The sequence below is a fragment of the Filicampus tigris genome, chromosome 11 (genome assembly GCF_054856515.1).
Source record: "Filicampus tigris isolate MCC_2025a chromosome 11, RoL_Ftig_1.0, whole genome shotgun sequence".
In the NCBI taxonomy this organism is placed as follows: domain Eukaryota; kingdom Metazoa; phylum Chordata; class Actinopteri; order Syngnathiformes; family Syngnathidae; genus Filicampus; species Filicampus tigris.
In genome coordinates this window covers 23,342,193-23,369,476 of record NC_141227.1, presented here as the reverse complement: position 1 = coordinate 23,369,476, position 27,284 = coordinate 23,342,193, and the positions used below count along the sequence as shown (strand labels likewise).

Genomic DNA, 27,284 nt, shown 5'->3' with positions numbered 1-27,284 from the left:
TCATGTTCGCACCCCATTCGGAATATTCTGACCCGATCAAGCCCATCGAGATTTTATCCCGAACGAGATGGGGGGTGTGGTTTATGTCGATGGATAATCTGATCGGCGCGCATGAAAACACTTAGTCCGAAATTTTGGAACGAAACCGTCTTTACCGCGCATGTCTATGACGTCGGTATAAATGGGAAAAATACACAAGATAACGCTGATGTTTAAAGTAGAAATGGACGAAGCGATGTTTTGTTGACACAGAAGTGGCTACGGCTTCTTCTTCTGGCAGTGCGGGCCTCCCTCTCGCGGAGCCACCGGCCTGCGCTCGGATGCAAAATGACTTTCTTACTTGCGTTTTGCAGATGGTTTTGTCGAGAGGTTCCAGCTTGGCGCAGGTGGAAGGTAAGAAATGACATCACAGTGCCCGTGAATGACTGAGGTTGAAGAACCGCACTTATTGGTTGTCACTCATTGTAGCGCCGACCTCCCCCAAGGCCCAACTGGAGGACGAGCGTTGCCAGTTTGTTTCAAGGGGATGATGCTACGTGCCGTATTTGCACTTTTGTCCGGATCCTCGCCCAAGTGGCTCCTCCTTAGCCGCCGCGGTAGCCGGTTGAGTTTTCGGCATCTAAATCGGTTGCACGGTGGCAAGTATTGGAGCGTGTCAACCTCAACCTGCCGAAAGAGGTGGGTAGTAACGCACTTTTCGGACTGTGTCCCATTGAATGTTTTGAATCGTTTGTGTTCCCCGCTCTCTTTTTACCACATCGTCGTCGTATTGTGCTGTGCTAAACTGCGAAGGGCCAGAGATTGGACAAGTCGTTGTCTCTTAAATGGCTTCTGGAAATTGAGCTGCATTCCGCTGCGGGCGCAAGACTCCTGCGCCCCACCTAGGCCTCATCACTTGTATTGCGGTAAGAAATCATTTTCGGAAGAATTTTTGGGCCGCCGCGGTAAAGCGAAACGCTGAGCGTTAATAAAACCGTTCAAAATAGGGTCAATGCAAGACGAAAAGGTGCTTCCTTTGGAACGAAAACACAGCACGGTTTCAAATAGGTTTGACTCCACTTTTCCAAATTAATGTCATCGATCGCACGATTGAGAGTATCGTTGACTTAAGAATTAGTAGCACCCAAGCAAAAAACAGAATCCCAAGAGGCCCTTACAGGTCAAGATTTTCATCCCGACACAAATTTGACATCATGGAAGAACAAAAGTAGGATTTACCTGGTGGGCGCATTTAAAAGTATTTACAGTATGTATATATTTTGAAATTGTTTTCTTTCTTTTTTTTTTTTCTTCCTGATGTGTGTTGGGTCAGCGTCCAAGCACCTCATTGGCCAGCCATGCTTACTCGTCCCTTTGATTTTGATTTGAAATTGTTTTTTCTTTTTTTTTTTTTCTTTTGGGTGATCCTGCTCCTGTTTACTATTTTACTGTGCCTGTACTGTTTCTTTTATCAGCTAATTTGCTTGTCAAACATTTGACATAAATAATAGATGGGGAGAAAAAAAAAACTTTAAGCCTTTCTTTTTCTCTTCAGCAGCAACAACAACAACAACAACAACAACAACAAAACAAAAAAGCTCACTCGTTGAACCTGCTAAACAGTTGAGATATTTGCTAAACGTGACCATGCATGCGTGATGTCACATCAAAATAGGAATGGTGGCCTTTTGCTTAATTATAGGCAACCTTTCACCGCATTGACACACCGAGCGTTGGCATGCACTATGTGTTCACTCAACAATGGCATTTATTTGTTACACGGAAAAAAAACAAAACAGTAACAACAATAATTGTTCTGTGTTTCTTCTTCAAGTAGGAAGGACTTCCGCCGGAAGTGAATGCTCGTGCTGCACTCTAGCGTCCAGAGTCATGTTGCTACTCCAGGGAGCGCTGAGGGCAAACATGGACGGTACGGCTAAGTTGACCTTTTTGAAATGATTATTTATTGATCTGCGGATTTTGTTAAACAGTCAAATGTATCAATGGCTGCCATCATTTTTTAAAACTATGGTTCAATGACCACCAACAACAACAAACACAAAAATTTCAACATTAGCATATTTAACATACATATATATATAGTTATATCTAGTCATATATCATTTTATATATATACTGAATATACATATATAGTCATATATCGTTATATATGTATAGTTATGTGTATCTATACACTTATGTATACACTTCTAACGTCTTTACTTCAATATTTTTGTTGTTGTTGACGGTTGAATTGCAAGTATTTTAAAATGTGTGCTGTATAATACTGCATACAAACGAGTTATTGTTTTTGACAAATAAATTGTAGTAATAGTCTAATAGTGCATAAGTTTGCACGATGCAACGTTGATTTTATCATATGAAACAGCTGCACCTTTTCATCGCTTGTCAATCCATTGGCCGCATTTAGACTTTAACCTTCCCCCTGTGATTATTCACCGCGCGCGCGCGCGTGTGTGCGCGCGTTGCGTGTTGATATGCGAGTAGTGACTTTGTCGTGCTCGCTGCTGCAGGTCCTCCTTGTTGTCTTGCTCCGCTTTTGCACTTGACACGCTTCTGGGCTTGATCCAAAAGCAATTGTGAGACATTTAGTGACAAATGCGGCCGAGGTGCCACTGGGTGTCGTTGCACTGCAAACCAACGAGACATACTGTAGTAAAAAAAACAAACAGAAAACGAGTCTTTACGGAGAATAATAATAATAATAATAATAATAATAATAATAATAATAATAATTTCTACGAAAACAATAGGGTCCTTTCGCTGCTCGGGCCCTAAAAAAACAGTAAAGGGGCTTCACGGGGGGCGGGGGTGTGGGAATATGTGTCAGTGACCTTCAAGATTGTTTCTACACCATTTGTGCGTTGCTGCACACTCCACTTGACACACGCACGCTCACACACACTCACACGCACGCATACAAATAGAATCCACGTGGAGGTGAACTCCATTGAAAAAAGACCTCATGTTGAGCTGCTTTTCTTGTTAAAAACATTTTTAGGAAACGTATTCGTGTCGATTTGGATTCTAATGTTGGAGCCGTGGTGCCCTCTGGTGGTTTACTTGATCGTTGCAATTCATTGCGAATTCTCTGACAGTTTGGTGAAGAGACCGTTGTTTATATTTGCGCACGCAACTAAATGTCACCGAGGCGCCTGGTAGTAGCTTTCACGCGGCCACTTTATTAGGTACACGATATACCGACACTATCCTTCGGGGAGCTCATTTAAAACGTGAATAGTTTGCATGGCAAGTGGGCGGTGGCCAGCACAGCGCACTAGTGGTTTGCATGACAGTCTCACAGTTCTGAGGCTCGGGGTTCAAATGTTGGCCCAAGCCTTCCTGTGGTTTTTTTTTTTCTTTCTTTCTTCAATCGTTGTCTTATATTGTTTGTTGCGTCTCAATGTAACGTCAGTGTTATTGAATTGAATGGCAATGCAGTTATCACTAGATGGCAGTAAAAAGTCGTGATTGCAGAATGAAGGCAGAGAGCGCTGTGCACTTTGTGTGTGTGTGTGTGTGTGTAAGCTGATGTCTTCCTGTGTGTGCACTCATGCACTTTGGCAGTGTTTGACCGTACGCGTGCGCGCGCACACACACACACACGCCTGACATTTGAATGAAAGAATGTGAGCCAGTGACATTGTTAATCGCGAAATACAAAAGGAACACACAACATCTCGTGCCATCAGGCAAGTTGGACAGCCGCCATGCAAGTGACGCCTCCAAAGCGTTTTTTGTCGTTATTGTTGTCGCGGCCATTTTGGAGCGAAGCCACTTCGACATTTATACGGCGCCATTTCGGGATGTAGAGTTCAATTCGGAGCACTTTTCAGTACAAGGGGATTGACGTGAAAGATGCCACTCATGTACAGGGGTGCATCTAAAATGGAGCAAGTGTTTTGGACAAAACAGCCAGAATCCCTCCCATTCGACCCCTGACCTTTGGTTTTTGTTACTATGCCAACCTGGGGCAGACAACGCTATGGCTAGGCACTGTCGCCAATGTAGAATTTTGCCCACATTCGAGTGAGTTTTTGTGGACTCAGCAGATGGCAGATCTTTTCACGTCCACGCGGCAACCGAACGGCGCGTGAATGCCCTCCGCCTACAATTTATCCCAACAGTTGTGCCAGTAAGTAAACTATCTGCGCAGCTCTGCTTACCTTTTGGCTTTGATTATTATAATGCTCACGCAGCCGCTGCTTGAAAATGGCAGATCTTCAGCCAGCCGAGCTGCCGAGTCATGGGCGGAGAAGCTTGTTATGGAGGCGCTATTGTGTCTTTTACTTTGCTCACAGGACATGGACACAGTTTTCGGAAAAGGCAGTTGACAAAGACTTGGTTGTTTGATTTCAACAATAATTATGATCAATTTATAAATGGAGCAAATTGTTACTCTATTTGGTGAAGGACTTTGCTATTGAATTTTATTTTAGCATGTGCCCTATAAATTAGGTTTGTTTTTACAGTACAAGCAAGACTACTTAATCCTATTAAGTAGAGGAGCCACAATTAATCGATTAATTGACAGATAATCAATTATCGAATGAATCATCAACATTACGATTATCGATTTATCGTTTACAGCCATTGTTTCGCTTAGATCCTCCCAATTTCAGCCTCTGACCAGTAAATATTCTCCAGTTTCTGTTGCCCTGCATGAAAATGCACCGCTGATAATCGAACTAAGACACTTGCAAACATCGGCTTTTATTTTGCAAAACAAAGATCGCCGTTTTTGCCCATTTCCTGTCCATTTTAAATAATGCCCTGCTTTTGAATGTCCCATCCGATTCATCAAAAACAATTATTGACAGGTTAATCGATGACTAAAATAATTGTTAGTGGCCACCCAATTATTATAACGTGACGTAATTAACTCACTTAATAAAGTACTTTTATGAAAACCTTGTGGAGTACGGGCTACTTAATCGATGGAATGACTTTGAGCGTTCGGGTTTCACACTTAATCGAATGAAAGCCACGACTGTTTATTAGTATGCCCGCCATTCGAAAAAGTCTCTGCATGCTCAAGTTGCCGAATTAAGACATTTAGTGCGTGGGTGCCTCCAGGCTGAGAGCGCCTGGAAAGTGACCTCAATGATCCCGCACGACGGTTATCTTGCACACGCATGTGAACCTGAAAGCAGATTTAGGACAAGTGAGTGGCCGCAAAAGGAGGAAACGATACAAACGTTGTCGCTGGCGGCAAGTCGCGGCATGTCCTCGCTTCTGCGCCTCCCGCCTAATGGCCGAGTCCGCCGCCAGCGGCCGGCGGCGCTTTTGTTACTGTCCATTTACAGCGAAAGCTTCTCGGCGGCCTGCTCACGGTGTCCCTCGTCACCACAAGAGTCGGGGTTAAACTCCGAAAGGCCGCGCTCCAGCGGAGGCCATTATGCCCTCAGCATCATAGAAACACACACACACACGCGTTCGTTGGGTATCGGTGCGGAGAAGCGAAGCGGCGATGCGGGTTCTATTACACAAGCGGAATCTGTGATCTTGCACTAAATGGAGAAGCTGCTTCAGTGTTCCAACACGATTTGACTTTTACGTCATCAAAGTTTGATGAGCGTGCGTGTGACTTGAGCGGCCAGGCGCCCGTGTCCCCGCTGCAAACATGGCTGTCGTGCTCACGTCCCCTTTGACGTGAACCGCCGCCGATGCAAAACAGGGATATGCTAACGTCGGGACGCTTCACTTACTGCCGCCAGGGATTGTGGGATTCCACGGCAACCGACGTGTTTATGAACAGCGTCTTTTTGTTCCTATGTGTTTATAAAGCACTTTTGGGTAGTGCTCAATATACATGGAATATACACGATGCAACTCTTGTAGAGGCATACAACGTATTATTATATATCTATATACAGTCTTACTATTTATTCCTTTCTTCAACAGAGAGGCATTAGAGCAGTGGTGGCGAGGCTGCTGCGACGTCACTTTCCCTTATGCCCCGACCATATATGGTGTCATTTCCTGTCCGCCATTAGGCAGCTGCCACAACTCAGTCCAAAAATAAGCAAATAAAAGTAGTGGCACCTGGGTAATGAAGGACAGGAAATGACATACAGACATTTATTTTTTTGCCAAAAAACGCCTTACTATACATGGTCATTTTTTTTTTCACAAAAAAACGACTTACTATACATGGTCGTTTCCTTCACAAAAAAAAACCCTTACGATACATGGTCGGGGTTTTTTTTTTGCAAAAAAACACCTTACTATACATGGTCGTTTTTTTTTTCGCAAAAAAACGCCTTAATATACCTTTACTATACATGGTCGTTTTAATCGCAAAAAAACGCCGGATGAACCTCTTGTTTGTCTCATATTTCCACATTTAATATTGTTTGATACAATAAATTATGATTACACATCGTTGACATCTCAGTCGTTTTTCCCCCCCAAAAAACACCTTAATATACATGGTCCTCTCAATTTATATGTTCTCAAATCTCACTGTATTTGTTGGTGCAACCCGACATATGCTCACTAGTAACCAGCCGCGATAGATAGTAAAATGGACGAAGCTAACCGTTAGCTTTAGTGACAGCATTTAGCAGCAACGTCGCCAAGCAGTTATTTTGTTGGTGAAACCCGATACACGCTCAGCCGTAACAATACACAATAATACTTACGCACCTGTTTCATTTCTTTGTAGAATTTGGGGTGTCTATCTTTCACGTTTGGCCAAATTTGTCATGACTTGGTGGCGACTGCCTTGTAGCAATGCTTGCAGACCAGCCGACCGGTCGGTCGGAGTTTGTTGGCTTTCCCCCCCCCGACTCGTACCCGAAGTACTTCCAAACAGCACTTTTACGTTTTGGGTGTTCAAGTAAAACGGGTTGTGATTCGGCGCTTGCCATTTTTAGTTTGATAAGTTTTGGTTTTGCCGGTCGAAGGTGGTGGAAGCAACTTGTTCTGATTTCCCGCACACTCGTGTACACGTTATTGGCGTCTGGAAGGACCGAGCGTAATCAGAATGAGGCAGTGAGACTGAAAAGTATCGATACCAAAGCAATTGAATGTCGTGATCGATACTAGATTTAATATCGATTAATATTGAGGTATTGCCGACTGCTAAAATTGTACATAATGGGGAGCTAACTTTCCAAATGTAATGCAATCACCAGTCACACTATTGGGTACACTAATATGAGAGACGCATCATAAATTCGGAGGTATCGTATTATGTTTATTATGACGGTTGTGCTGTTTGTGGTGGTTTACAACTGCACTACGTCATACAAAGAGAGGTCCCTAATATTTTGATTACTCAGTGAGCTTGACATTTTAAAGTGAATCTTTCGCTTTGCAAAGACGGATTTTTTTTTTTGTCTCATAAGACAGTGCAAGTGTACCTAATGACGTGTCCAGTGGGTAGACAATTAAATTAGGTCAAATGGAAAACGTTCAAGACATCTCCGCTAGATGGCAGTCAAGGAACACGTTTGGCTCTGCTTTGGTTCCCAAAAGCCCTCGTGCACTCTCACTGCGCGTGTGCGTGTGTCCGCCTGCGAGTGTGCGCGCGCGCATGCGCGTGCGTGTAAACCTGGACTGGGCGCTGCCCTAATCCATCCCATATAGCGTTGGAAATGGGCTCTGAATTGATAAGGCCAAGCGAGCATCGGTCAATGCCTGACCTTTTGTTTGGGCTTAGTGCACAAAAAGGCCGCGTCACACCAGGGCAAGCTTTTGGCCTGTCTTGAAATGAATGAAATCTCCGCTATTGATGCCATAAATGTGCTCGATGTAATAACCTGCAATGTGTATTCCGCAGATTAGCCTCGTGCGAAACCATTTCAACCCCATCGTTTGTGGTCCACGCCTGACCTATACGACTATGATAGTATTATGTTTGTTCAGAAATGACACCGTCAAAATATGTTGGCGGAATTCTGTCTGCGGGGAAAGTGCCATTAATGCATTGCCGGTGCACTTCAAAGGGCTAGTTTGTCGTTTTAGGTTTCAGGGAAGCAGTAAAAGTGGAGGTATTGTCTATTTATGCGTTTCAGACCATTTGTCCCAATCGAATTGTTACTTTGCAATTGCAATTTATTTATTATGATCGATGACTCAATTATCTGAGACTTAATTGCATTTTATGTGCAGTATGTATTTTTAGACTTTATTGTGGGAAGACGTAATATTATTCAATTCCAATGTATGTTTTAAATTTACGCGCACCCCACAACTAATATGGCTCAATTTAAATCAAGAAGTATTTCCCATTACTAATGACGTTAAACCAACTGGACATAATTCAGTTTGTAGTATACTTGTAACACTTCGAGCATTGGGCCACTTCATCCATTTCATGACTTTGAACGTTGTGGCTTCGTGACTCGGGTGAGTTGATGAAGCACGACATACGCACATAAATCCTGACAAATGTGCACTCTATGGTTTGATGCTACGCTAATTTGCACGCGCGCGCGCGCGCGCGTCCTTCTGTGCGACTGTCTGCCGTCAACGCAAACGGGGCCGCAAAGCAGATGGCGGCGGCAGGAAAACACACTCGACATGTTTTGCCGTCCAAAGCTAAACATATGCTTGTGTGATAGGCGTGCGCGTGCGCGTGCGTGCGTGTGTGTCGGCTAAGAAGGCCTGAGAACGTCGGGAGAAAACACAGGTGCTCGGGCCGCGTTTAAGCTGCTCAGCCCTCTGTCCAGTCGGTGTGCACAGGGCGAGAGATCACAGCTTGCACCCAGTGGCCTTGCGCAACAACACATGCGCGCACACATGCACGCCGCCCCATACGTGGAGGCAAAGGCCGGGCGCGTGCACGCGGCATGGCTCACACTCGCTCGAGTAGGCTCGCTGCTTCTGCTGCTCCTGCTGCTGCTGCCGGGATGCTTTCATGTTCCGCTTGTTTTAAAAAGAGATGAGCCTCGTGTGTGCAATGAGCGGCGTGCACACGGTGTGTGTGTGTGGGGTGTGTGTGTGTGCGGGGGTGTGTGTTTTTGTGTGCGTGCGCGTTGTGTGTGTACGCGTGATAGGTGGGCAACAGGCAGCAGGTGCACGGCGCGTGTCATTTACACGCTAGACACGCCGGTGACATTACGCATGCAGGTCGGGAGTTAAACCTGCAAAATGATATTTAGATGTAATCATTGCTTACATATCTATCTATCTATCTATCTATCTATCTATCTATCTATCTATCTATCTATCTATCTATCTATCTATCTATCTATCTATCTATCTATCTATCTATAAAATATGAAATAAACATTCACTGATAATAACTCAACTAATTTTATTAACGTAATAAAAACATCGAATAATTACAATAATAACGTTCAATCGCGACTATCATAGAGTATATTGTCGTGGTTGTGTTCTAATTTCGAGCGTAGTCTTGATACGGGCGCCGTTCAAGGGACTTCATATACAGCAAATGGAAAGTTTAACCGAAATATTCGAGACTGAATCGTGATGATCTCCCTCAAGGCCTTTCAATTGCATGCCTGGTGTTCAGGTGTGCCTCATACGGTGTGGCAAGTCGGCGTTTACTTCCTGGTAATGGCAGCGCCCGCTTCCAAGCTTGTGGTGAGAGGAGTTCTTGTCGCTAATTTATATTAATTTTTTTTTTTTTTTAAACAGAAGTGCATGCTTCCTCTTGAGTAATAATGAAGGAGCTGTTTGGTTTCGTTTGCTGCTGCTGCATGAATACACAAAACTGGCCAACTTGTGTGCAGTTAAGCGGCGAAACGCGAGAAGAAAAAAACCCAAAACAAAACAGGGCAGGGCAGGGCAAGTATTTCTCCCCGCCAGACTGGGCCTTGCCTCGTATTAACACCCCCCCCCCCCCCCCCCCTCCTGCATGCTTTACCTCCCCCCTCGTCCAAGCACGATTCACTTTGAGAAGGATGCACACGAACGCACCGACTCGAAAATCAGCCGCACAAATCGTCGTGAACAAGTTGAAGTGGGCAGCTAATATCGTGGACTTCAAGTCCAAAAAGTGTAAAAGGTGTGCTTGGGCGCCGCGCCGCGTGATTGTCTCACATTCTTGTCGTTGACTCTCGTGTAAGTATCACACACACAGATTACTCCTCGCTAAGTTCTTTTGTGTGCTGATCCATATTTGACTTGACACATCACGAACACGAGCCCCCACCTCACACATACACGCACACCCCCACACATACGCACACACACACACGCACACACACACACACACTGTGCATGACCCCATGCAGAGACGCGCCCACGTATGTTTTGTACTGACACGCCCAAAGCTCCAAATTGGGCTTCAATATGATATTTGGAGATATTTGGGGTTTTGGAGATCTTTTTCAAAGACTTTCACCGATTGTGTTCACCGACTGATGAAGATTATTGAGTTCATTCACGAACTGCTTCGTGCCTATTTTCTGTGGCTGTGGAATGCTGCTCAGTGTGTGTTCCAAAAAGTTTGACTAAATGTCAAGTTGCTGTAACGTGTTATGCGTGCCCATAAACAGGCTTACTTTTATCATTAGTATAATTATTATTATTATTAATGAAATGGAATTATATCAGTTGTTGGGCGTGCAAAAACAAAAACTTCATCGAATCGAGTGACGCCATGATCAAGTCTTTCGATATTGAAAACACTTTTTTTTGTTGTAGATTAATTTTTGTCTAGATGATGTCAACCCCCCAATTAAAAAAAAAAACTACGATGTGAATGGTAATGCGTGTGATCATAGCAAAAAAAAAAAGCTTCTGGCAGATCTTTTCTTCTTGGTATCCTTATCATGTTTTTGTTTTAAAATATTTGCAATAATAATAATACGTACATAATACTTTTAAATCAAGTGTTTTCATAGAATGTGCTTGGTCGAGTTCTTGGCTGGCCCTACGTACACACAAAATATCGTTCTTATACAATTATACATAAATACAACGCATCCTAATGGAGTAAAGCGTTTTTTTTTTACTTTTTTTGCAAGAATGTTTTTCCCCATTCACATACGCCTCCTCTCTGCCTCTCTCTCTCTTTTCTTTTCTCTTTTTTTCACAATTCCCCTGCCCAAAAAGCGCCCCCCAAAACAGTCAGACCTCAGAGGTACACTTTTTGTAGCCCTTCGGAGCAGACTGCGTGCATGTTTTTTTTTTTTTTTTTTTATAACATTTGGGACAACGTCGTCCACCCACCGGTCCCCCCCCCCCTACCGCCCCAATAAACAAAACTGCAAAACCAGGACAGGATGCTCACACTTTGATTTGATCAACACGTCTCCCCAAAATCCTGCAAGTGTCCTGCATGCGACAAACGTGCTCATTGCTTGCAGATTTAGCTGCAGAAAAGAGAAAAAAAAAGAGCGAGAGAGACTTGCTGGGGAGCAATCCCCCTCTTTTTTAGAGCAAGGGGGGAAGAGGGGAGGGGGGTGCTTGTCGTTCCGGGAAGAAAAGCTCTTTTGAGAGGGCCACAATAGCAGATTGGAGCAGGGGAGGAGTCCCATCGCGATTAGGCCATTTAATGGCGCGTTTACTTAATTTCTGCATTCACCAGCAACGGTAAACAAAAGGTGCAAATGGCACTCACCGGGTTTTTCTCTTTTCTTTTCTTTTGTTTTTCGTCTCACAATGTGTGCCGTTTACATTGAAGGCAGCCGTGGTCCTATTTGAACGACACACTGGACCAAACATGACATTTTTTTTTTTTTGCCCCGCGTGGTTTAAGCTTTAGGTGACTTGTGTAACCTGCAAGCAAGCATAAGCCTGCAGAGATGAGCGTTAATGCCCCCGCAATCCAATAATCATCCAATATGAACTTGTCCCGAGCCACTTAGCCCCTGCATGCATGGAGAGACTCACTCCAAAAAAAACGTTTCAATTAAATATTATATTTGATTATTTAAAAAAAAACAACAACATAAGATGCTATGATATTCACATATAAAAACATGATTTGAAGGTGAGGAGGAGGAGGAGGAGGAAGGTCCACGTTGTGATATGCGCAAATGTCACATACAGAACACACAGGCCGAACTTGAGCACGCATGAGTGTTTTCAGTTTGGAGCAAATATTGGATGGAGGAACATCAAATGGAGAAAAGTGAGGGGGGCGGGGGGGTCGTTATGTACAAGCATATTTCTACACCTTATATTACAGCGCGGGAGAAGGGTGCCATTGTTATTTTTCTTTTTCATCTTCACATAGAGCGACATCCTCCCATATTTAAAAAAAAAATGAAAATAAAAATCTGATACAGTGTTTTGAACACCACACAGGCAGGCAGTGACAAAGGAATATTATTTTTTTCTCTTTTGGGGGAACAACAACGACAACAACAAAATAAAAGGTGCTTACGACTTGAAATGATTGTCTGATGAACCAAAACAAAGCAAAAAGGCGTCTGGTCTGCGTGACGTCACCGCCCAAATAAAATAGTCCAAATGTTTTGAATTCCCTCTGCTCGTTGCTCCTCCGGATTCAAAAGAATCCGATTGAAAAAATAAAAATAAAAAAAGGGGATATTCATGCAAGTTTAGTATCGTTGGCGTGTGATGAAGACGAGGAGGAAGGGCGTATAGGATGGGTCCTTTTTTTTTCTTTTTCAAAGCGCTTTTACTAAAAAAAAAAAAAACACGTGCTGTATCTCTTTTGATGTCATATTTATAGCGATCGGTCCTTTTTACTCCTCCATCCAAGTGTTTTTTTTTTTTCCTCTCAGGTCCATTTTTCCCTGTGGATAATTCTCTTTTTGTGTTGCTGTTGCCGCCGCCGCCGCTGCCGCTGCCGCTGCCGCTGCTGTTGCTGCTGCTGTTGTTGTTGTTGTTGTTGTTGTTGTGCCGCGTATCATACGTCGCACTCGGAGTCGCTGGAGGTGACCGAGAGGATGGAGGTGCCGGCGTCCACGCGCTCCGTCATGCTCGACACGCTGGTGGTGGGACTGGCCGCCGTCGACGGCGACTCGGCCGAGCTGTGAGGGGTCAGGCCGGCCTCGGACAGGGACCTCATGCCGCCCGCTCCCATGGCTTGGTGCTGAAGCCTGACCCAAAAAGAAAAAAAAAAAATACAAATCATTTAGAAAAAAAAAACCCACACCTAATTGAACTTTCGCCATTCTCTATTGCTCGCCTTATTTTGCAAAATAAGTGCAAAGGTTTTTCTTCGCCCCCCTCCCGCAGCAGGCCCCATGCAGGCAAGCAGCCACGCATGCATGGCACAAAACACGAAGCAAACGTTGCAGGAAACGCTGGGCGAATTTGTTGCACTTTGGCCGATTTGTCGACGAGTGAGTGACGTGCAGGTGCTTGCAATCATGCTAAATGTTGCTCTGCAATGCACTCATGATATTAACTCGGGCGTGCTGGATCAGAAATGTGACCGCCTGCAACTCATCTGCTCGCGGATTGGCGTTGTTGTTGTTGCTGTTGTTGTTGTTTTTAATCAATTACCAAGCAGTGATAGCACACTTAACGTTATGAATCCAGCCTAGTCTGCAAATGCCTTGCAATGATATTTTGCTCGGTTAATCTTCCTTGATCACGACGCAAAGTGACATTAAAAGGCTGCAAAAAATGGGGAACAAACGACGCACGAGTAGTTTAGGATTTGTTTTGTTTTCTGTATGTCCAGTTTTTGCTTTTATGCTCGCCACTTTGTATGTAAGCGCCCATTAAATAAAGTTGAGTTGGGCTGAGTGGAGTGTACGAATAATTTGAGATTTATTTTCAAGTGCAGGAAAAAAAAAACCAGCGCCTTCTCCATACGGAACTATTTTTAAACCTCTTTAGTAATCTTTCAAATGTGTGCTAACGGCGTTCGACGAGAAGTAACTAACTAAATACAGCACGCGATTTAGGTCGCTGTGCAAAAATGGCAAAAATCACATTTTCGGCGCGAGCAAACTAATTTCACAGTTGTGATCATTTCGTCAAAAGGTGTCCCTAAAATAGAGCAAAAATCCCATTTTGGGCGCAAAGTCATTTGATGTGATCACAAATTCCGCTTTTAAATTCCATGTAGCGCTTTGTTCCGGTTTCATTATTGTTCTTATTTTGAAATAAGTGAAATGAGACGTGGTCGCAATGTGTTGCTCGAATGGAGCGTCGAGTGTGTGTTGGGACGTTCGGAGGCGACCAAGCGCGAGCACGCACGTCCACAAATCCGCGGCCCGGCCCGGCCCGGCCCGGCCCGGCCCGGCCCGGCTCGGCTCGGTTCTGGAATGTCGACGCGCATCGATCGGTCCGCCGTGTTCGGAGGTCGCTGCGGCGCGACTGCCGTGCCTTGCACCAACCTGTTTTTGGCCGCCGCGGCTCTGTCTCGCTGCCTCCGGTTCTTGAACCAGTTGCCGACCTGTGTGGGAGTGAGTCCGGTGGCTTGCGCCAGTTCCCTTTTCTTGCTGGGGTTGGGGTAGGGGTCCTGCAGGTACCACTCGCGCAGCAGGCTCCGCGTCCGCTCCTTGAAACAGTGCGTCTTCTGCTCGCCGTCCCAGATGGTCCGAGGCAGCGGGAACTTCTTGCGCACGCGGTACTTGTCCACGGGACCCAGCGGGCGCCCGCGCAGCTTCTCGGCCTCCTGGTAGTGCGCCTCCAGCCACATGGCCTGCAGCTTGCCGTGCGAGTCCTTGGTGAACTTGTGGTTCTCCAGGATGTGGTAGAGGTCCCGGAAGTTGCCCGTGTGGAAGGCCACCACGGCGCGGGCGCGCAGGATGGACTCATGCTTGTTGATGGCCTCGCAGGCTCCGGGCGCCACCGGCAGGGACCAGAGGAAGCGGCCCAGCCGCTCGATGTCGCCCGTCTCCTCCAGCGTCTCGCAGACGCTCGCCACCTGCTCCGGGGAGAAGTTGAGCGTGGGTAGCTGGAACATGGACAAGTCTTCCGGGGAGCGGGCGGCGGGCGCGCTGTTCGCCAGGAGCAGGGGGCGATCAGCGAAGTTGGGCAGGAAGAAATGGGAGGGATAAAGCTCTAAAGGCGATCGGAAAACCATGGAAATGACCTGAGAGAGAAAGCCAAATTACGGAGAAAAAAAACCCAGCAGAGGCGGCGACGAGCCCGCGCGACGCCAGCAGCCGGCACGGCCGAGTTGCGCGCCTGACCGAGAGAGGGAAGAAGAGAGGGAAAAAAAAAAAAAAAAAAAAAAGAAACGCAGATCGAATGATTCAATGGCTATCGCCTAATGACACCAGCCTCATAATATCTCCCCCCTAAATCCGCCGTTGAGTGTAGCATTGAAACATTTTGTTTCCCTTTTCTATTGGTCTTCTTGGTGTCGCCGCGCCGTTGCCATGGCAGCGCTGCCAATCACTGTCAAGCGTGCCAATCATTAGCCAGTACGTAGCGCGAGGCTTTCACCACCAGTGCCGCGCGCACGGGGGGTTATCAGAGTCTTCCATCGCCACGGCAACCCCCCCGGCCCCAGCCCCCGCCCCCTTCCCCCTCCCTCCCTTTTATACATCCCAGCCTCCATCGCAGCCTATCTGCTGCACGGAACGAGCAATTACGGGCTGGAATATTATTGCCATCTTTAACGGGGATCGTTAAAGCTTAAAGCACCGCCCCCCCCCCCCCCCCTAAAAAAAAAAAAAAAAAATGAAGAGGGGGACTTGCTTGCGCGGACAGGCGGCAGAGGCTTTAAATGAGGGCGTCGAGTGGTCTATTCTTGCAACTCGGGAAGATAGTTTTGTAAACAAAGAAAAAAAACATCAGCGTCTCCTATTTATTTGCTGTGTTTTTTTCTTTTTCTTTTTTGTATGTGAATTTGTTTCGATAGGTGCTCCGGATGAGCTGCGGTGGTGGTCCCGGTGCAGGCTGCGATGCGACGCCGCTTCCTCCTGCTCGCGTCCGTGCGGGCCGGCTCGCTCGGTCGGCCCCGCCTCCTTCACTTCCTCGCTCCTCCCAGAAAACAGCAGCAAGCCTCCAAATCAATATCGAACAAGAAAGCTCCCTGCTCATGGGTGACTTATGATGCCAACACTTTTTCACCCCCCCCCCCTCCCTCTCTCTCTTTTTTTTTCTCCTTGCAGCGTGATCCAAAGCTAAGGACACGATCCATGTCCACATCCGCGGTCACAGGACTCGGCTTAGTGCGGTAGCCGCGGCGGGCGGTGTGATTTTCATGTTTGCGCCTCATATTTAGCCACGGGTGTTAAAATCGCGCCGTTGGACGCATAGTGACGCGCATTGTGAGCGGCCGCCGCCGCCGCCGCCGCCGCTGCACGATTGGCGACGCCTAATCCGACCTGCAGAAATCTGACATAATGATCCTAAGCCGCCTTTGCTGCAAATCGTTGTGGAATTCAAAACTTTCCCTTCGCTCTCTCTTTCTAGATGTGCACATTCTCCGCCAAGCTCGGACGGGGCGGCGTGCGTCAAACTTTGCGCATGCAGCGACTTTTTTTTTTTTTTTTTTTTCTTCTTACGAGCTCGACCATCCGAGTTGCACCGGGAGGACATTTGGGTGAGTTGCTCGACGTCAGTGTAGGAAGAGAAGGAATGGAAGGAGATGGGCATGGGAAGGGGGCGGGGGGGGAAAGGGGGGTGGGGGGTGGGGGGGGTGGGTGGGGGGGCTGTGGGGGGGGCTCCGTGGAGTGGAAGTAAAAGGCTGGTATTTTCACGCTGGGGTTAAACCCTGCAAGCCTTCAATGCGCCTCGCCCAAATGAAGTTGCAAGTGAAGGGCTTAGTAGCGCCGCATAATGCAAAGCCTCCTTACCTGCCTGGCCGGCGCACCAATTTAGGAGCGCACCATTCAAATGTCAAGCTGCAGGTGTTACCTAGCATTAGTCGACTCTTTTTTTTTTTCCTCCCTCGCAGGCAATTCGGAAATCGCTGCTAGAATGGACAAGAGGTGAAATGTAAAACCTGAATGGAGAAGACTGACGGTGGGGGGCCTGCTCGCGGGAGGGAGGGGTGGTGGTGGAGGGGGGGGGGGTCGGTGCTAATTCACATTCTTCTACGCGCCTTTTGTTTACGTTAAGCATGTAATTAACACCCCCTCCCAAACAAGTTTATTCACCTGCCGCTAATTGTGTGTTTATCCGAGGGCTTGCTCAATGCTCCGAGCAGCGGGGGGGTGCAGATATGGAGGGGGGGGGGGGATTACTTACTAGTCCTCAATGCACGCGCACGCACTACATTTGCACGGCGCGGACACACACAGCCCAGGCTTAGGACAGCTCGCCGCGCTACGACGTTGCAAGTGGACGAGATGCGGCTTGTGACGTCACCAGAGACGAGAGAGAAAGTGTGTTAACAGGAAGAAAAAGGAAGGTAGCAAGGAGTTGTATTTGTGACCTCTCTCACTGTGTGTGTGCAGATGCGGCCACGCACATGCACGCGCACCAGGAGCGAGCCTTCTGCCTGCCCGCCTGCACACGCACGGTAAGAAACGTTTCTCTTCAATTCGGTGGAATACCTCTTGAAAGTTTTTTTTTTTTTTTTTTTTGCATGCGGGTATGTGTGTGTGAATTTAGATGGAACATTTTGTTGGTTTGTATTTTTTTGGTTACATCCATCAAGAATGATTTTTTAAAAATGTGTTTAATTATTATTTTTTTTTGTTGCGGTTGTGGCGCAGCGTTGCTTGCGTGGGCAAAGTGGAAATTGAACAGCGGCATCATGTGAGTAACACCTCAAATGCCAACTTTTTTTTGTTAAACGACTATTTGCGGCAAGTGCAATTGAATTCTGGAAACGTCAGCTGACATGATGACAATTGACGAAATAATGTGTAATTGGATCATTTTGTTCTGCTGTAAATCAACTCGAGTTGCGGGTTTTAGTCGTGAAAGTTTGTTGTGTCAAATAATATTCCAATAAAAGTTCGCCAGTTCAATTCTGCAACGTTCAAGATTCTTTCTTTGCCGCTTCAAATGGAAAAGTCAACTTTTAAGATTTTAAAATTCCCCTTTTGCATTGTGCCGAATTATTTCATTTGGAGTACTTTCTTAACATATTATTTGATTGTGGTCTAGACTGCATTGATGTGGTCTAGATTATTATTATTGTTGATGGACCATTATTATGGAACTAATTCATGTATTTACTATTTTAAATTCTCCACTTTTACGTGTTTTTTACGTGTTGAGCTGACAAGTGTTGTTTTTTTTTTTTTTAATTGAAATTTATGAACTCACAAATGAGGCTTTACCTGCATAACATTTAGCGTTGACGTTTTGTTTTAATGCAAAACAATAAATGATGAGACTTGGAACAAAAAAAGTGCAATTTTACGGAGTGACACGACAGCAGAACTCGCAACAAAAGTTTCTAACATTTCTCTGCCTCTTTTCTTCAATGCCCCCCCCCCCCCCCCCCTTCTTCTACTTCTGTCTCGTTTGCATTGTGTGCTCTCATTAGGGGCACTTCCTGGCAGAGCCGCGCGCTTGTATCGGAGCTGTCCAATCAGTGTATTTACACGGCTTGTTAGCGACAGTTAATGAGGGACAACCCCCACTCGCCCCTAACCCCCCCCACCCCCCCAAAAAAAAAAAACTCTTCATCATTAAGATTTACCTTGTGTCAACTTCTAATGAACCTTCTTGCAAAAAAGCTGTCAAGTTGGGCTCAATCGAGCATCCTAATATAATATATATATATATATATATATATATATATATATATATATATATATATATATATATATATATATATATATATAGGGTATGCAAAATGAATTTGCACTTTTTGCGTCATAAATCCCGGATAGAGTGACGTGAGCAGTGTGTGTGTGTGTGGGGGGGGGGGGGGGGCTGTATGTGTGTTGGGGGCCTTGCTTGCTTGTCAGCGTGTGTCACCAGCGTGATGGATCCACCATTGTGTGCTGAATGAGGCTTGACATGTCGGCTTATTGCCACGCAAGAACAAGTTGACTTTGCAATCTCCCAGCATGCAGAGCACCATCGGTGGTTTTATGCTTTGTTTATTTATGACTTGCATTCGATTGTTATTGATGGTGATTCACTGATTTGCATGAGCATGTTGATTGACATTAATAGCTCAGAAGCAAGTCATCAACTTAAAAAGTGCACTGCGCGAAATATTAGACACGTAAATAATAGACACGTAGACATGTAGGAGAAGTGATTCTTCAGTTCGTTACTTTCACCTTTTTCCTGTTTTTCTTTCTTTCTTTCTTTTTTCCCTTTTTCTTCCCGTTGCTCCATGCAAACAGTTCTGGCCAGGGGTATTAAACTAGTTGAGGGGCCACATTCAGTGCAACCGGATCTCAAATGGGCTGCAGGACTCGAGGGCCACAATGAAAAAATGGCGTGTTGAATTTCCTCAATTTTATTTCGCCAAATGGTTGCACAAAATCAAATAATCTGGACCCACGGTCGTTATTGAGTTCAAAAAAGTATGTCCTTATGACATACTTGGCACTTGGCACATTAAAATTGAGGACATTCAAGACAGCATTTATTTCAGTGCATGCGGCTGAATCAATAACGACTGTTCCAAAAGATTGTTTTGTGCATTTGGAAAATTTTGCTTCTGATCTTGTTCCAAATGTTGAAAAATGTCTTCTCTTTCCTCACAGGCCAGATCGACCCCCCCTTGACTGGTTGGTTCTGGCCCGCGGGCCCTGGTTTAATTTCATATCAACATGTTTACAAAGTTGTGTGGGGTCCCCCCCCCAAAAAAAATACAAAATAAAAATCACTGATCAGTTGGAGTAGGAGTGCGTGGTGGGGAAACCATGTTAGCGTGTCCTTTGGAAACTTTAATAGTCATACGTTTTAATATTATTGCGTTGAAGGTGGTTTACCCCCCCCCCCCCCTGATCTTGGGGCGCCCTCTGGAGGCCACAGCAACCTTCGCGTTTGCCCATTGGGCCTAATGGGCCAGCCGGGTCTGTACTGCTCCCCTCCCCCCACCCTATAGCGCATCAAATCAGGTACACACATGGAGGAGTTTGGCCCTCCCTGAAGTGGTGATGTGCACCCCCCCCCCCACCCTCGCCCCCCTCTTCTTCTCCTCCACAGAGACACCACTTAAAAATCAATTAGGCCTCTTCTGCTGCGCCACACAAACAGGTGGCCCGCGAAACGGGCACATTTCAAATTCCAAATCCAGACTTATTTTGTCCAAGCACGTCCTGGTCCGTCTTTTTTCACCATTCGATGCTCTAAAGAGCAAGGAAATCAAATACGGGCACCTGAAAAGATGTGGCAAAGAGTGCAATTTCAAGATCAAGTGCAGCAGTTCAGTATTGGCTGTTGCCGAAACAATGATGGCATGCTAGCTGTTGCAATTTGAAAAATCGCACAGCACATAATAAAAAAATGTGTTCGAGCTGCTTTCGGCATGACCAAAACTTCCGAAATGATTGTATGGAGGCACCCTTGAACCCCAAGTTGCAATAAATACAAAAATATCGCCATTGCTTCTGATACAAAAATATCGGCATTACTGTATTTTGATGGCCATGAATTCTCAAATCACTGATGAAAATTGGTTAACTTCCTCCTAACCAAAGTATGTTCGCCTCCTGTGTAGAGAAATCACATCGGGGAAAAATGAAACAGTGGACAAACTTAAAAAAAAAAAAAATCCATCAAATGTAATATTTTCGCTTTGAATGATGCCAATAATTATTTGAGTGCAACCTGAAATGTCCAACTTCTTAACCTCATTTCTTAAGGCGAAGCAAAGCGATTGTTTTAAGTGGCCCTCAATTAAAATTAAAAGCTGGCGTTATTACTCAATGCAAATCATCATTTTTACTTGGTGCAACGATTTGATGCAGCTTCACACATGATGCTCGGTGTCACTTGCGACTTTTGTCCTCTACGATATTCTGAAACCAAATCGGGCTGACACACGCCCAAGGCAAACATGCTGATTGGGGACTTCACCACTCATTGATTAGCAGTATTAACGCGCCAGCAAATGAGCCTCGGAGTCATTTGAAAGTAAAAAAAAAAAAAAAAAGTAAAACAAAAAAACCCGCCCAAATGTCATTTGAGTTTTGCTCACAATTCTTGAAGGAATGACGCAATCATCAAGTCTTGAGCTCAGTTGAAATGCTTTTTGTAGGCGATAACCGAAAATATGACCCCCCCCCCCCACATATTCATCAGTGTTGTCATGTTGTCGAGGCGATTGACATTCTTCATCCTGCCTGTCACGTTAGAATGAAACGAGCTCGAGCAGCCAATCGGAAGAGAGGTCGTGGCCCATCACAAGCCAATCACAAGCTTCGCTTCGCCGCTGCGATCCATAACAGATCGCAATCCTCAATCATGATCATGCAGGTAACAAGACGCGTCATGCGGTGTTTGCAGCAGAATTAAAAGTTGTCCAATCTTTTGCTTCACGCGTGAGGGTCAAAAGATTAGGAACCCCCTCAGTAATGTGTTCAATGAACCGCTGTTGGATTAATAAGAATTGCCTCGATTTTTATTTTGAATGACAATATCTATATTTGTAAATAATAACTAAAACGTTGATGGCATTTTCCATTCCTCAATTTTCTAACAATGGGCATGACTTTTGGCACACGTTGCGTGCCATGACCCATCCACAAAATCACATTTTCATCATGATCAATAATAAACAAATGATAACTTCAATAATAATCGATACTGATTTGACTGCTAACTCCATTTTTTTTGGACAACAATAGCCACGCCCAATATAGGAGACAGGAACTTTGTTTAACCTTAATGCATCATTTGGGTCAATTCCACAGTACGTTACACTTTTGATTAACAATGAAAAATGAAATGTTTTTTTTAGTTGCGTGTCTGAATTGCGAGCTCATTGCGCGCGCGCGTGCGCGTGCGCGATACGCGTTGCCTTGACATTTTCTGTGGCCTTGTGTAGCTCTGCACGCACGCCCAACTCGCTGCCGTCGGAACAAGCCTTGGCGTTTTCCTGCACGCGTGGGTCTGTGTCGTTCACGCGTGGCTCGTATTCCCACGCCACCAGTGCCAATGAATGAAGGCGTCTTCCAGGCGTGCACCAGACGTGGACTTGCATGGCGGGGCAGCTCGTCGTTTGCCATCTTCGCCTTCAAAGTGCAAATCTTCATTCCTGCCTGCCTGCCCGCGGCGTGTCCGTGACAGATGTCACGGCGCGGACGTGGATTTAAGAACGGGAGCTTATCAAACATTCATGCGTGGCAGCTGCACTTGTGCGTCTCTCGTGGACGGTGATCACCGCACGCCCCCCCCCCTCCCCCTCCCCCTCCCCTCCCTCCTCCACCATCACCTCCCGGCCCCACGTCCACGTCTCATCATCAGGCGCCCACGATTCTTTTTACAGCCCACTTGACTCTTCCTCTTTGAACACTGAACACATAAACAACCTGCCTGTGCGCGTGTGCGCGCGGGTGAGTGGACGGAAAGCACGCGGGTGCAGACACTTGATTAGGCACACCTGGCACACACAACTTTGATTTTCGTGAAAGGGACAAAGTGAAGTTTGTGGTGGCGCACAACACGGGGAGGAGTTTCTAATATTTTGGTTTTAAATCAGAAACAACGACCAACTTGTGTCAAGGCGAAACTTTGTTCGTGAATGTTCGTGCGTGCATATGCACCGAATCGAAAATGTTCTGAAAGAAAACAAAAGATCGTCATCATGTCGAGGCTCATTTCAGGGCAGGTTTTTAAGAGGCCCATTTTGAGGGGGGGTCCTCAAAGCAAGGCCTCAAAAAATTATTATAATTATTCATGAGTTTTATTATCAAAATTCTTATTATACAAACAACACACATTTTAATAATAATAATTACTATTATAGGATAAAACAGAATAATAATTATCAGACTATTTTGAAGTCCAATTCTGCTTTGTTATGATCATTTTAGCATCATTTGTGTGATTCATTATTGATTTAATTCATCATTTAGGATTAATGTCAATATTTTGGATGCTATTTTTCTATAGTCATCATCGTATTGTGATGATTTTAATCGATGCTAATATTATTTGAAAATAGCGGTGACGTCATATTTGAATTTCCCCTCGATTCGTTTTGATGCCATTGTTACATTTTCAATCCAAAGGCGATCTTTGTTATCTCCCTGCAAGTTACAGATGTTGTTTTGTACATTCATAACCCCCCCCCCCCCTTTTGGGAATATCGTGCAGAGGTAATGGGAAGTCGTCGGAAGGTGAGGTCGCGGGTTCACGGCGAGGTTAAAGTCACATGTCCACGACTCCGATGTGAACCCCCCCACCCCACCCAAACAACCCCCACAAGTGGCCTTCCTTCCTATGCAGGCGGATATGCCCCCACCCCCCCGCCCTCATTGAGACCGCCGCCCGTTTGTTTTGCCCGTTTCTGAAATGTGCCCCCCCCCCATCGCCCAACAGGAAGCGAAGCAGCACCCCCACGTCACGCAGGAACCAAGAAGCAGCTTCGCACTTGACGTGGCTGAGAAATGTTTTGTGTCAATTTGCCGCTTCTATTTTTAGCCTGCCCGGCGAAACTGCTGCTCAACCTCAACGTTTGACCGCATCACAATAAAAAGTGCATTTGAGATTTCGACACACGCGCACACCTCAAAATAATAACACGAAGGCAGGATTTAAAAAAAAAAAGCGCGATTGATACGTGAATGTTGGTTGTTTTCTCTTTAGGACAATTATGAGCATGTCGCGAGCATTAACTTGCCTCGGAGAGTGCAATTAAGGGACGGCATTATGGATTGAAACAAATACAAAAAAAAATGCTCTCAAGTCAAGATCCTAACAATGGTGCATAGAAACGTTCTCGCACCTTTCATCATGTGGGGCGACACCTCGAGCAGAAAAAGCGATCGGTCTTCTATTGTTGCATTTTTAAGAAGGGTTGATCAATTGGATTGTTCGTAAAAGTGTTTCAAATGACGCAATTGCAACAACCCGCGCTTCAATAATGTGTACGATGGTAAAAATAGAACAAAGACCTCTATTTACGTTGTAATGTACGTAATTAAATACAAATGTAATTCATTGGATTAATAGAAGCAATTATGAAAGCGTAAAAAAAAGTACAGTCTCATGTTCGAATGTGATGAACACACATTTCCCATTTTAAGGTGATAAATTTCACTTTGTGAAAAGTTTCATGTGATGTGAAAATGTCACACTTGAATGTGATCAATTTCACGTTATGTGATACGTTTCATGTTCTAATGTGAAAAATGTCACATTTTAATGTGAAAAGTTTCACGTGACAAGTTTACCGTTACGCGCTATGTTTCACGTTGTAACATCATTTTTTCTTGTTTTAACATGACAAGTTTCACGTAATGTGAACATTTCACGTTAATGTGATAAGTTTCATGCTATAGCGTAACATTTTCACGTTTTAACATGACACGTTTCACATTGTAACGTGAACGTTTCAGGTTATAATCAATTAGTTTGACGGTATGAGATCATTTTCACGTTTGAACGGCAGTTTAGTGTTCTAACGTGTCAAGTGTCACATCACGACGTGAGAAATTTCATGTTTTTACGGAGAAAAGCTTCACATTTCCACTTTTGCGCTGTCACGTGCAACGTTTTACATTTAACGTCGCGCACACGTTCCACTTTTGAACGTGATGACTTTCACATTTAAATGTGATACATTTCACGCGGTAAAATGGAGGAGGAGAGGAGCGTCCGTTTGTCTTTGTGTGCGGGTTGAGACATCCACTCTGACATAGTCTGGTGGTCTGCCTATCGCCGCCTTACCGGGACGCCTCAGAGACACGCACGCACGCACGCACGCACTCTTGGCTCTCATCCACTGCATCTGAGAGGCCAGGTATTAGCCAATTTTCCTCTTTGTCTTGTGTCTCTCTTCTTATTGGATGCAATTTAGAACACCAGTGGTGGACAGTCAGGGCCTGCAAGGCCGTCTCGTCCGTCTCTGTTGGCCTAAGCGCTTTCAGAAACTTTGCCCTACATTCGCAACCTTCATTCGTAGCGTTTCTTTTGGCTACGCTGCTCCAAGTACGTGCAGAATATGGATGGTCAAATCTATTTTTTTGTTGTTTTTTATTTGGTCCAATCAGATTTCAGCCTCTATATGTTGCCATGTCAATGTAATCTGCCCTGGGTCTTGTAGTGCTGGATGGAAGTGTTTTCAGATTTGAAATTCCACCTCACGGGGCCGGAGCGCTGGGCCTTTTAATGACATCATCGTTTTGCCGGCCCCTTATTGGTTGCTCAGACCAATAAGGGGCCGGCAATCAACACCTGTCCCGGCCGACTTTAAAGTCTGAAGCAGACGGCACACATTTCATAATCAGCGTCTCTGGTGAGTGTGATGTATTTCATTGAAAAGTTGGATGTTTTTGTCATGCTAATAAGATAAATATTGATTCTGACCGGCTCCAGCTTATGTAAGCTGCACCAATTTTGTGCTTTTCTAAACGGTTCCATTTGTATTCTACAACATTCCTAGAAAATCACAATGTCCAATCACCGGTGAGCTATTTTCAGATAGCGGTGCGCGCGCGGGCTACTCACGCGGTCCGTGGGGGCCGCCAGGCACCAGGTTAGCGAGCCTGTCTGCTAACGTTGACGGTAAGACGTACTGTACAGTATGTGACGTGTGGACACGCATTCACGTCAGTTTTGTTGGCATGATTGCAGTTGCCAAGCACAACGAGAGCACCGAACGGACGCCACGGTGCCCATGCAGGCCGTTGCCTTGACTAACAATCCGCCGTGTGCATGCACCACATTGGAAATGAGACACGCTCGCACACCCACGCGCACACACACACACCTGCAAAGCAAACTGTTTGAGTTCAACAAGGTCCTTCTTGTACGGCCAAGATGGAGTATTTGGTAATGAAGTGAACTCATGTTGCTATACTTTCACCGATTTTTTGGGGGGGAGATAAACATAAATGGTCCTTTTTGTGTCCGTGTAACTTTTCTCCTCGAGTATGATTTGAAGTAGCTCTGTTTCGGCGTGTGTGTTTGCGTGTGTGTTGTGTGTGTGTTGGCCCCAGCCAATTCTAATCCCCCATTCATTTTCCACAAGCGGTTGCTGAGGTTACAAATTACCTTTGGAGCGGGTAAGTGGTTTCTTTTATGACACAGGATGCCCTAATCCTTTTTTTCCCCCTCTCTTTTTTTTTTTTAAACACCGAATACATATTTCATTTAGGATTAGCACAACAAGCGTTTTGACGCGTTCTCGGAATCTTCCGCCACACGTCGCCTATCACCTGAGCTCAAATGCATTCATGAAAACTCAATCCGTGTTGTCTTTGGCAGATTGTAAAAACATTCCCCATTTAACCTCATCTCCGGGTTTTGCTGCGAGACAACTTGGAATGAAATGAAGAAGCCTAACAGGCAGGCGACGCCAATGAGATCCAATATGAGAGCTTCGTGCCTAAAAAGTCCACACGCACAAAAATAAACATCCACACACACACACACACACGCACGCCAAAACACAGGAAAAGAAAAGAAAAATGAGTATGGATTGTGTTACCATGACAACGGCGGGTGGGGGGGCGGCTAGTGCTAGAGTGTTGCGATTAGGCAAGCAGCTTCTAATTGTAGAAGCGGAGCACAGAGGGTAGAGAGAAGACAATAATCCCATTTTCACTGGTGGAGGCAGCACTTCATACACAATTAACGCGTCGATCCATGCTTGTGGCGCACGCAGCGGACACGCGGCCAAATAGCAAGTCCCACTCGGCAACTTCAACGCTGTTAGCAGAGGCTAACCTGTACAACCAACAAAACGAAAAATGCAGCTCTGCTTACCTTTTGGCCTTTACGAATAAATCTAGATAATATTTGTTTCAAAACGGCATGAGCGGAAAAACCGCCGGGGGGGAGGGGTGGGGGGCTTAGGGGTATTAAGGGAATGAGTCGAACTGTGATATCACAATTTGACAAATTTGAGGAACACATGCTCACACACCTTTTCAGCACTATCACAACATATTTGCACGGTGGTTCAATTTCTCACTTGACGGGTGGCCAGGCAGCCCAGGGAGCTGACCACGTATTTCTACGGCAAAAATCAAAAAGTCAATTTCAAAAAATAGCGTTTGGCATGACCAAAAAAAACCCCCAAGAATGCCGTCAGGGCAAACGGCTGCACAATTGCGTTTCCCAAAAAGTCAACACAACCCCGCAAATTTGAATCCGTTTAGCAAAAGAAAGATTGCTCGGCGTGAGCTTCGCCGTCGTTATCTGCCGGCCTGAGCAGCGCATGAGAATGAGAAAGTTTGAAAGGCCGCCGAGTTCAAACGGGAAAAAGTTGCCGACTTGAAAGGTTTGCGCCGGGATGTGCTTTGGAGATTCCGCCGCCAGCAACGGCGAGTCAACTGACCTCCTCACAACTTTTCGCTTCAAACCAACTGACAAAATGCTCAGACGCAACT

The 27,284-nt window shown here is 45.5% G+C and overlaps 2 protein-coding genes and 1 long non-coding RNA gene across 6 annotated transcripts; 1 reads left to right on the top strand and 2 right to left on the bottom strand.

Moving 5' to 3' along the window:
* Positions 1-1,729: 1,729 nt before the first annotated feature.
* LOC147140221 (uncharacterized) lies at positions 1,730-6,931 on the bottom strand. Its single transcript, XR_015088827.1, has 2 exons — positions 6,649-6,931; positions 1,730-2,650 (listed from the first exon to the last, which is right to left on the bottom strand). It is a non-coding gene; the product is annotated as an uncharacterized LOC147140221 (long non-coding RNA).
* LOC147140219 (uncharacterized) lies at positions 1,866-25,266 on the top strand. 4 transcript variants are annotated; one of them, XM_086046162.1, is made up of 6 exons: positions 1,866-1,909; positions 15,719-15,902; positions 17,262-17,326; positions 17,523-17,565; positions 21,081-21,201; positions 21,773-25,266. In XM_086046162.1, exons 1-6 carry the CDS (start codon positions 1,870-1,872, stop codon positions 21,884-21,886), a joined length of 567 nt encoding a protein of 188 aa, XP_085902288.1. In that variant the 5' UTR covers positions 1,866-1,869; the 3' UTR covers positions 21,887-25,266. The 4 variants fall into 4 exon arrangements, 1 of the variants encoding a protein (XP_085902288.1); XR_015088825.1 differs by lacking the exons at positions 1,866-1,909; positions 15,719-15,902 and adding an exon at positions 16,528-17,189; XR_015088826.1 differs by lacking the exons at positions 1,866-1,909; positions 15,719-15,902; positions 21,081-21,201; positions 21,773-25,266 and adding exons at positions 16,528-17,189; positions 18,305-18,406.
* On the bottom strand, positions 11,824-15,320 carry six3a (SIX homeobox 3a). The gene is made up of 2 exons (XM_086045766.1): positions 14,244-15,320; positions 11,824-12,992 (listed from the first exon to the last, which is right to left on the bottom strand). The coding sequence occupies exons 1-2, from the start codon at positions 14,933-14,935 to the stop codon at positions 12,800-12,802; spliced, it is 885 nt and encodes a 294-aa protein (XP_085901892.1). The 5' UTR covers positions 14,936-15,320; the 3' UTR covers positions 11,824-12,799.
* Positions 25,267-27,284: the final 2,018 nt, after the last annotated feature.